We start from the raw sequence: 11,400 nt of genomic DNA on the forward strand, positions 1-11,400 counted from the left end.
TGAATCTTTTAGATACATGTATGATTTTAATAACCAGTCTATGTTTACAGTAAATGAACTTCAAGTTTGTTTAAATATGTGTTAGTGTAGGTGACAGCCAAAACTTGTGATGTTTTTAATCTAAAACACCAAAATAATCATGTAAAAAGAGTTTTTTTTTGGCAAATGAAGGATCACCTTGGATACAAAACAGTGTTTGGTTTCTGCTGCACCTGAGATACAAAACCTCTTTATGGTTGTTATTTGTCGAATGTAAAGTGGTGGACACACTATAATTAATTTTAAAACTGCCTTGATTACACTGTGAATTGATACTTGACTGACATGGTCAACTAGATTACTCTTCGCTAGGTCCATCCCAAGTAGTAGACTCAATAATATTATAATAATAACTTATCATTTTCAAAAACTCAAAATCCCACCACCTCCCAACAACAGGGATCCGATACATTTTATTTTGTAAAAAAATTAAGCATTAGTTTTAATATTCTAGTGGTATACTTGAGTTTGTTTGTGTGAACTGACAATAGGATACTGTACAGTTATGTGGTACCTAAAGTTTTTGAGGGATTGGTGGGGGGTCAAGTGGTGTTTTTTATTGTTAGAAAATCATGTTTATGCATTATTTCAAGAAAAGATTATGTGGAATGTTAAAAAGGAATAATTTACACAGAACAAGTTTACAACATGTTAAAACTCAAGTTTTTTAATCTTATCATTAGGACAATCTTGCTATTAAAATGTTTTCATGTGGTGTAAACTTGTTTTATGTGCCTTACTCTTTGTGCTTGTTTTACATTTAAAAGATAACATTTGAACAACATTCATAGCTATAGTTATTACCTAATGTATATTTAAACTCCCAAGTAATTAAGTGTAATAAAGTCCTCCTACAATTTTCAAAATATTTACTCCATTCTTTATGGGGAAAAATGTGAATATTTCACCTCCCAAGAGAATATTCATAATATGTTTTTTATTTTTTGTCTTGGGTATACCCTTCTAGATTTTTTGCATTTTAAACGGGTTTGAGGCTAGTTTTTGTATTAAAAACTTCTTTTATTATTCAGCCCTTGATGACATTTTATTATGCTTTAAAAGAAAGCTACTCAAATTCTGAAAATTCAAAAATGTGTGTTGATTTGTGAGGTCAATATCATTTGCCCTCATCCACAGAAATAACTCTACAAGCCATTGTGATGAAGCTGGGAATATCTCTTATAAAATATTAAAGGAAGATTTGAAGTTTATTAAAGCCCACAAGCTAGAAATTTGTAAGTTTGCAGCTCCTTGTAATCAGTGTCTGTTTTATGGGAAAAATGATCGAGGAAACTAGAAGTGTAGCATTCCTGTTTGTATCATACCTCTCAAATTCCTTTTGTCTGCTTAAAAGTAGCCTTGAAACCGAATGTCCACATTCTTTCGAGGATCAGAAGAAAGTTTGTCAAGGTACTGACTTTGTAGAAGCTTGTTACGAGGGAAATTGTTGTGCTGAGGAATAAAGCATGATCATGGTCATCAAATTAATTATGGAGGTAGCACAGGATCTGGAACATGTTTTTATAAAGTAGATTTAAGCCTACACAGGATCTGGAACATGTTTTTATAAAGTAGATTTAAGCCTACACAGGATCTGGAACATGTTTTTATAAAGTAGAGTTAAGCCTACACAGGATCTGGAACATGTTCTTATAAAGTACAGTTAAGCCTACGCAGGATCTGGAACATGTTCTTATAAAGTACAGTTAAGCCTACACAGGATCTGGAACATGTTTTTATAAAGTAGAGTTAAGCCTACACAGGATCTGGAACATGTTCTTATAAAGTAGAGTTAAGCCTACACAGGATCTGGAACATGTTTTTATAAAGTTAAGCCTACAAAGGATCTAGCACATATTCTTATAAAGTACAGTTAAGTCTACACAGGATCTAGAACATGTTCTTATAAAGTACAGTTAAGCCTACACAGGATCTGGAACATATTCTTATAAAGTATAGTTAAGCCTACAAAGGATCTAGAAAATATTCTTATAAAGCATAGTTAAGCCTGCAAAGGATCTGGAACATATTCTTATAAAGTATAGTTAAGCTTACACAGGATCTGGAACATGTTCTTATAAAGTATAGTTAAGCCTGCAAAGGATCTGGAACATGTTTTTATAAAGTTAAGCATGAGTAGAAACAGGTTTAAGTCTTGCTTTTTTTTTCAAGTTATTAGGCCTGAGGGGTATAGTGCAAATATATGTAAAAGTACCATCATTGAGACATTCACCTTTCAAATACACTAGTTAGTAGTTAGTTTTTTCAAAGCTTGAAAGCTGACAGTACTTTATCTGTGTATGTTTTTATCATAATATTAGGATTACAGGATTGTAACTGTAGTATATAATGGGATTATGGCCAAAAATACTTATAAAATTGAGAGTGCTCAACTGATGAAACTATGTATTCTAATCAATATAAGTAAGAAAATAAGCACAGTATATTAAATGAGTTATATTAATTACTGAGCTGTTTATTAGATGTGGTCTATGTAGATAGCTTGCTGTGATCAGAAGTTAAAGTTATCTCAAAATACTATTTCTTTTTGGTTAGATAACTATTTGGAAATGCACTGCCCAAAGTCCAATCCACCATCTTCTCATTTCTTTGTCCACCAGTCAGTGACACCACAAGGAAACTTATCAGCTGGACAGTACAACAGAATAAATGCTCGTACTCTTCTAGAGTGTACCAAAGCTTGTTGTGTGAAAGAGTCGTGTGATGTGGCATTTTTCTTTGACTCAAGTTGCTTCCACATTCACTGTAAAAGTAGTGAGTTGTGTAAGCCTTTAGTTAGGACTGGGAAAAAGTTCAAACATTCCTACATGATTCAAGTTAGAGATGCAGGTTTGTGGACCTAAGACAGTTGTATATAATAAATAGTATTTTTGTATTTTAAAGTATGATTTAATTTTAGAGGTTTTAAATTTTAAGTTCTTAATTTGATTTTCTAGGTATAAACAACAGTTTGAATGTTGTAATGTTTTCATTTTGATACAAGTGAATGACTTGTGTACTTTAATAGAGCATGTAGCATCAATTTTTAAACCAATTTTAAAGTATTTGTGTGTTTGAGTTATATTTTATACTAGCTGGAGTACACGTCTATTGGACAGGTAACATAAAAACTTGTTTGTAACAAAAGATGGGAAATTGTGCTTAAATATATTTTTCTTAACATAATAAACATTAAAAGTGCAATAAAAATACAAAAAGGTACCAATACTGAAACGAAAGACATTCTGTTTTCAAGAATTCTATCAACATGAAATTAGATTGGGGGGTCCAACCCCCCTCATGACCTTCCTCATGTCATCCTGTATCACTTTGTCAAATTTGGTGGTGATTGGTCAAGAAATGTGGAAATATGTAAGGAACAGATACACAGACATACACATATTGATGTTTATTTATAAAGATCACTTATTAGATATTTTGTAAGTTGTTTACCTTTAGAAGGATTATTTAATAATACAGTAGGGTGTTGGATTTTGTTGTTTATTTAAGCTTAATTATATAATCATAAAAACACACACACACAGGTAATTGTGACTTACTAAGGGACCACTCAGTAATACTAAGCAAAATTAAAATAATATTAAAATTACAACTCTGTTCTCCATGTTATTTTTGCTGGTCTGTCTGTGACTATATTAGTATAGTCCTAGGTTCTCATGTGACTTAGCTACTGATTACAGTCGTAATACTGTTACATCTCATTAATTTCTCATGTCTAAGAATATTGTTACATGTAGTTTATAGCACTGAAGAGTAATGTCACAAATAGGATATGGTGTTGATTAGATCTGTAAAGTTAGTGGACTTTGATATTCAATTAATCATCAGGCTTATTAATCAACTTTATTATCAACCAAGTTACTTACATGTACATTCAGGTTACATGATCTTAACATAACTTGTGAACATGTACATTCAGGTTACTTGATCTTCCTATGCCTTGTGAACATGTACATTCAGGTTACATGATCTTAACATGGCTTGTGAACATGTACATTCAGGTTACTTGATCTTCCTATGGCTTGTGAACGTGTACATTCAGGTTACTTGATTTTACCATGGCTTGTGAACGTGTACATTCAGGTTACTTGATCTTACCATGGCTTGTGAACGTGTACATTCAGGTTACTTGATCTTACCATGGCTTGTGAACAAGATCAAGTAACCTGAATGTACGTTCACAAGCCATGGTATGTACATTCAGGTTACTTGATCTTACCATGGCTTGTGAACATGTACATTCAGGTTACTTGATCTTGCTGTGGCTTGTGAACATGTGGTATTTTATTTTATGACTTAGCAATAAAAAAATAGTGGAATAATTAATTTTTAGAAGAGTTATTGTTAAAAAGTAAATTATTCAGAAACACTGCTCACCTCTCAACTGAACGTGGAGCTAATACCTCAAACCACGACATGTGAGTCAAGCCTTTGAACAAAGCTCCTACCCCTGTAATAATGTGAATTGCACCAGTCTGTGATACAATCATCATTAGACTATAGCCCTCCACCAATAGGAGGTTGACACATCTCCCATATGCAGTACTGCCCTTCAGCACTTTGTTTAAACCGAAAGCTCAATCCCCCCCTCTTCAGCATTGTATTGTTCAGTTGTGTTCTTTTTCATTAAGAAAAAGAAAGAACATTTATGCTTATTATTTTCAACTTTTAGTTAACAAATTTAAATGTTATCTTTCTTACCTTTGTTTTCTTAATTCCAGTGACGAAAAATACAAATTTATGAGTGAATTCAGTCAAACTATTTGATATAATTTATTATCTTTCTTTATATTACTTTCAATTCCTCTCTCAATCAAACCATGAGGTTTTGGAATATAGTTTCTTTGATAGGAATATTACCCATCGTTATTAACCCACTGTTTGGGTTTCAGTAGAAACTAATAATTAATCTCAATTTCATCAGTATGAAAATGGCCAAGGCCTAAGTACTACTGACATACCAGACCCTATTGCAAAAACAACAATGTGGAAAGCATTATGATAATACTTCCCATGAATTCAGTTTTGTGGATATTATTTACTAGCTGTAGTATCCATCCATTATATGGGTGAAATAAAAACTTGTTTGTAACAAAAGACAGAAAATTGTGCTTCTGTTTTTTTTTTTGTTAATAAAAAAATTCATTAAAAGTGCAATAAAAATACATAAACGTATCAAAACTTAAAGAAAGACGAACTGTTTTCAAGAATTCTATCAATATAAAATTAGATGGGAGTCCAACCTCCCAACCCACCCCTCATGACTTTCCTCATGTCATCCTGAATCACTTTGTCAAGTTTGGTACTAATTGATCAAGAAATATGAAAATGTATAAGGAACAGATACACACATATTGATGTTTGTTTATATAGATTATGCCTTCTCATATCCATGTTGTCGGAACCTCGTGGGGTCCAGACTTTCTTCCATAAAAGTCTTACTTTCGTTAAATGGGGACTATAACTCCTCTGTTAGTGAGCAATGTTTACACCACTTTATACTGCAAGTTATTGGTTCTATCCTATATTCTTTATCTTGGACTAAGGACTAGCAGCCTCAGTAACTTCTTCTGAGCCTGCCTTATCTTTGGATAGCTTTGACCAGTTCTTCCTACAACCTACCTTTGCTTCTGGTTCTTCTATCCCTGACAAGGATCAGGTAACACCTACCTTTGTCCTTCAGTGCTGTGATGACTCAGGTATGTGACATTTGTTCTTCTATTCTAGTTGTTTCTGCTGATTCTTGGGTGAGCTTCTTGTATGCACCTCAAGTCATAAGGTCTTCCTCCATTTCATGATTATTACATTATTGTAGATTCTTTCCATCTGTGTTTCATATTGACTGTCAGTTGCCACATCCTTTCTGAACTGAAGACTCCTTCTTTGTGGCCTCTGGTTAGAATACTTCCTCTTTTCTAGTGATCTTCTCTCTTCAATTTGTTCCAGCTTGGGGATCCTCTCTCTTGAATCTGTTCCAGCTTGTGGATTCTCTCTTGAATCTGTTCCAGCTTGGGGATTCTCTCTCTTGAATCTGTTCTAACTTGGGGATCCTCTCTCTTGAATCTGTTCTAACTTGGGGATCCTCTCTCTTGAATCTGTTCTAGCTTGGGGATTTTCTTTTTTTCCTACTTTGGCTCTTTTTTTTTACCCTCATTTTGCTCAATTTCATCCTTTGTCTACTCACCTTCTTAGCTTTTTATCCTCATTACTTTTTTTTTCTTAGGTTCTGTATCTCTACCCCAACAGCTTTACTGAGGAAGGTTGCACTAACCATTTCTTCAGGCTGCCCTATTTTCTTCATCTGTCACCAAGTTTACATGTTTCTTTGTTTCTGTTATTTTATTGAGATGCCCTATTTTCTAGGATTAGACTTTCTCAGTTTTATCTCAGGGAACTCCATTTCACACCCTTTCTTCATGGAGATGTTTTACTGTAGAGTTCCTCATCCTGTGATCCCTTCTCTCCTGAGAGGCCAGCAGTTGTGGAGCTTGGTGATCAGTTGTTTCTAGAACCACTTCTCAGCTTTGGTCTTGTAGGAGCTTGGCTCTTACACTTTTTCCACCTGAGGACTCACGTTGTAAGAAACCCTTTGACCAAACAATTTTTTCCTCAGGAGCTTTTATTGTTTTCTTTTCTAGTGCTCCTACCTATCTGTTTTGAACTACGTCTGAGGGCTTTTACATGAAGAATGCACTCATTGAGTTTGCATTTCCACCACTGTATACATTTGGCATCTTCTAGCCATCCTGGGAGGCTTCATCTGTTATTACTTCTCTTTGAGAATCTGTTTGATTGGGTTGGTTGGTCAAGTGCCTAAGTCAGTTAAATTCCATTCAACATGCAATTCATTTGGTAGTATTAAACACCTCATTTTTTGGAAGAGATCAACCTTCTCCTTTACATTTTCTGAGATATGGATCTTCTGGTTTTCAAAGCTCTAACGTCTCCCATTTCCTTTGGAGTTGTCCTTTATGTTCCCTTCAGTGGAATCAGGTACATCAATGGAGTGTACCTTGTGATCCACTGTTTTTCCTTGTTTCTCTACCTTCGTATCGTTGCTTCTTGCTGTCATAGTGGCTCAAATATTTCCATGTAATTCTAAGCATCCATCTTCTTCCACATTATCCCTGTTCATAGATGCTTCTATCTGGCAGATGCAGTTTTTGATACCTTCATCATTTTCAGTATTTGTTCTTCTGTGGAGCTATCTTTCCACATCAATATCCTTGAGTTGTGAATGGGTCTGCCACATTCTTTTCTTTCAGCTGTTTTGAATTATTTTGACAACTCCACTTCCCTTTCTTACATCAACTGACATGGAGGCACTCAGTCTCGGAACTTGTGCTTTCTTGTTCTCAAGTTACACTTTTTGCCTTCCGTTTTTTTTAGCTTTGAATTTCATGACAGATCAGCTGTCTTACCTAGAATGTACCCTTCCAACAGAGTGATTCTTATATATCCTGGTGTTTCTGTGGATTGTTTGCCAATTTGAGAGTCTTGTTATTTATATGTTTATGATTACCAGGTATACCAAACTTGCCCGTTTTTGTTCTCCATTCCCAGAGTCCGTGGCTGTGGCTGTATTCCTTCTGTATGGGTTCATCTCTTTTTTTTCTTTTCCTTTTTTTTGTATACTTATCTTCCTTTTCAACTTCTTCTTAGATACTTTAATTCATAGCACAATTTGCCATGTTATTTGGCCTGCTCAATTGTGGTTTTCACTCCTGTGCCACTTATCAATCCTTTAGCCTTTTATCTTTTCCATCATAGCGGTTCCTTTTCACATTAGTCTCTGATGTCCATCTTTTGCCACAATGTTTTTCTTGACTCTTGCAATTCAGTTTTTTATCATAGGTTTTCTTTCTTGCTGTTGTTGGCCATCCATCCTTTTAGATGATTTCGTAATGCTGATCCATTTGTCACTTCCTTTCTTCAGGTCATCCAATTCTTCCTCATATCACACCCTTTTCTACATGGCTTTTCTGGTTACAGAACATCTTTATTGATGACCTTTCATCTTTTCCCTGGCCATTTTGCTTTTATTTCTAATCAGTTTTCCTCCTCTGTTTAGTTCTTAGGGTTCTTACATGTCCTCCATCCAAACCTTTGGCCACCTGTTCTTTGCACCACATTCCTGCTATTCAATACCTTTCTGTAGTACCACTTGTATTGGGCAAAGAGTATTCCTTGCAGGAGATCGATACAGTCTCCCACGGAGTGTCTTCCCCCTACTGGGTGATGCACTTCATGAGTTTTCCTTTTTGTTATCATATTCTGAGAAAGGAATGCATCATTTTAAGTTAATTGTTTATACCAGTCCTTTCACCATTTTCTCAGTGTGGAATTTTAGCTGTCTGTTCTGTGGAGAGGTCACTAGTGACCCTACTGTTATCATTTTCCTTACCTGAAAAAGTATTCTAGACAGATACTAACCTCTCAACATAACCACCTACTCTTCCTCCTACTTTCAGTGTGTCAAGAAGGAGCTTTTGGTGTAAACAAAGATTTCAAAGGGAGTACTGTGTATGGAGGATGTATCACCCTCTTACTGGTGGAGGGCTGTATTTAATGGAAGATGTATTACCCTCTTACTGGTGGATGGGCTGTAGTCTAATGGAGGATGTATCACCCTCTTACTGGTGGAAGACTGTATCTAATGAAGGATGTATCACCTTCTTACTGGTGGAGAGGCTGTTGTCTAATGGAGGATGTATCACTCTCTTACTGGTGAAGGGGCTGTAGTCTAATGGAAGATGTATCATCCTCTTACTGGTGGAGGGCTAGTCTAATGGAAGATGTATCACCCTCTTACTGGTGGAGGACTGTAGTCTAATGAAGGATGTATCACCCTCGTACTGGTGGAGGGACTGTAGTCTAATGAAGGATGTGTTACCCTCTTACTGGTGGATGGGCTGTATTTAATGGAAGATGTATTACCTTCTTACTGGTGGAGGAGCTGTAGTCTAATGGAGAATGTATCACCCTCTTATTGGTGGAGGGCTGTAGTCTAAAGCTGATTACACATCAGACTGGTTTAGTACATACCATTACATGTAGGGTATAATTTTTGGTTCAAATGCATAGCGAATGCACAAAACTTTCTGGAAGTGGTGCAAGATATTAGCTATCTGTTCTTCAGAGTGGTGATTATCTATTTGAAACACATTTTAAGTTAAGGAAAATGCTAAATTTTTGGCCATGAAATTGATATGGTAGAACTGCATCTCTTCAGACAAAATGCAACTCTACAAACCTGGAAAGGATTAAGTGAAAAATAAAATAAATAAACATGCACAAAATTGTGAAAACTTAAACTGTTTTATACCCTGGGTTTATGTTTAAAACAAAACATTTAGAATTTTAACATGGATTCTAGTATTGAACTTCAATCCATTCCTTTCATTTTTAGCCACTAAAATAAATCCACAACTAAAATTACACTTTATAGTTTCTGTAGTCTCTCAAATTGCTGTATGATTTAATCCTGCAGATCATATGTTGATTGTCAGATAGCCCATCGTAATAATCAAACAAAGCATTGGTTGGGAAATTCTTCAGATTTTTCAAAACTCTCAACATCTATAATTAGCAAACACAATGGTCGAAATGCTTCATGAAAAGCAAAGTTTTAGATTTGCAGCTTGAAATTGCTTAAACATGTAAAAGATTATATTGATAATAATGGCTGGAGACGGCTTGAATGGGTAATGAAGAAAAACTTTAATATAAGTTTAACATAACAGCAAATGTACAACGTTTCGACAAGGTTTTGTCATCATCAAGTATCTAAATGAGTTGTTTTGGTTTATGGCATGTTGTATATTGCCGTAATCATCTGATGATGACAAAACCTTTTCGAAACATTGTACATTTGCTGTTATGTTAAATTTATATTAAAGTTTTTCTTCATTACCCATTCAAGCCTTCTCCAGCCATTATTAGTCTCAAAGTGGGTTCCTCGTCATTGAATTATATTTATAATTGCAAAATAATCATTGATTTTGTTATTTTATCAATTATATAAATACTGTTATTGTAGAAACACCTGCTAACTAATGTAAGCAATTGTATAAATTTTAAATATAAGCTTGCGAAAATTTGGTAAATGGCTAAAGTTTACACAGAATTTAAATTTTTAGATGGTAGAAAGCTAGACTACTTTTATGTATTTAAAACTGTCAGGGAAGAAGTTTAGAAATATGTTTTTGAAAAATTGAGAAACATACCATCTTTATTTTTTAATCTGTGTTTTTCATAACATTTGTTTTTTACAGTTTTGTAAACTTGCTATAATTGTAGCATCCTGATTATCTTGTCATACAGTTCTTATTGCAAATAAATTGAATTAAATTAATCTGGTAGTAATTTGTTTAATTTTCTTTCCAGATCTAAGAAGTTCTTCTGATACTTGGAGTCAAAAGTAAGAGAGAGAGAGAGAGCTTTTTGTTGTTTTTTCTGTAAAACACTACTTCATATGGATTGTGTGTGTGTCTTTTGGAATATGTTAACAATTTCTCTCAGATTGTACGTGTAACATAACGGGATTTTCGTGGAGGCACACAGTGGGGCTGACATGGAGGACATGTAACATAATGGGGCTGACATGGAAGTATGTGTAACATAATGGGGTTGACATAGAAGTACATGTAACATAATGGGGCTGACATAGAAGTACATGTAACATAGTGGGGCTGACATAGAAGTACATGTAACATAAGTGGGCTGACATAGAAGTACATGTAACATAGTGGGGCTGATATGGAGGTACATGTAACATAGTGGGGCTGATATGGAGGTACATGTAACATAATAGAGCTGATATGGAGGTACATGTAACATAATGGGGCTGACATGGAGGTACATGTAACATAATGGAGCTGACATGGAGGTACATGTAACATAATGGAGCTGATATGGAGGTACACGTAACATAATGGAGCTGATATGGAGGTACACGTAACATAATGGAGCTGATATGGAGGTACATGTAACATATGGGGCTAATATGGAGGTACATGTAACATAATGGGGCTGATATGGAGGTACATGTAACATAATGGGGCTGATATGGAGGTACATGTAACATAATGGAGCTGATATGGAGGTACATGTAACATAATGGGGCTAATATGAAGGTACATGTAACATAATGGGGCTAATATGGAGGTACATGTAACATAATGGGGCTGATATGGAGGTACATGTAACATAATGGGGCTAATATGGGGGTACATGTAACATAATGGGGCTAATATGGGGGTACATGTAACATAATAGGAGGTGATATGGAGGTACATGTAACATAATGGGGCTGACATGGAGTACATAGTAACATAATGG

At 35.0% G+C, this 11,400-nt stretch overlaps 1 protein-coding gene across 1 annotated transcript in view; it reads left to right on the forward strand.

Annotated features, from left to right (window-relative positions):
* Positions 1-11,400, forward strand: part of LOC106474389 (dyslexia-associated protein KIAA0319-like protein) — a gene marked incomplete at its 3' end in the record, with an annotated part of 36,135 nt that overhangs the window by 6,060 nt on the left and 18,675 nt on the right. The window contains exons 3-4 of the mRNA XM_022402694.1: positions 2,596-2,889; positions 10,447-10,480. Of these exons, the coding sequence (XP_022258402.1) occupies positions 2,596-2,889; positions 10,447-10,480 (328 nt within the window). The remainder of the gene's footprint in view (positions 1-2,595; positions 2,890-10,446; positions 10,481-11,400) is intronic.

Source organism: Limulus polyphemus, unplaced genomic scaffold (assembly GCF_000517525.1).
Source record: "Limulus polyphemus unplaced genomic scaffold, Limulus_polyphemus-2.1.2 Scaffold7154, whole genome shotgun sequence".
NCBI lineage: Eukaryota > Metazoa > Arthropoda > Merostomata > Xiphosura > Limulidae > Limulus > Limulus polyphemus.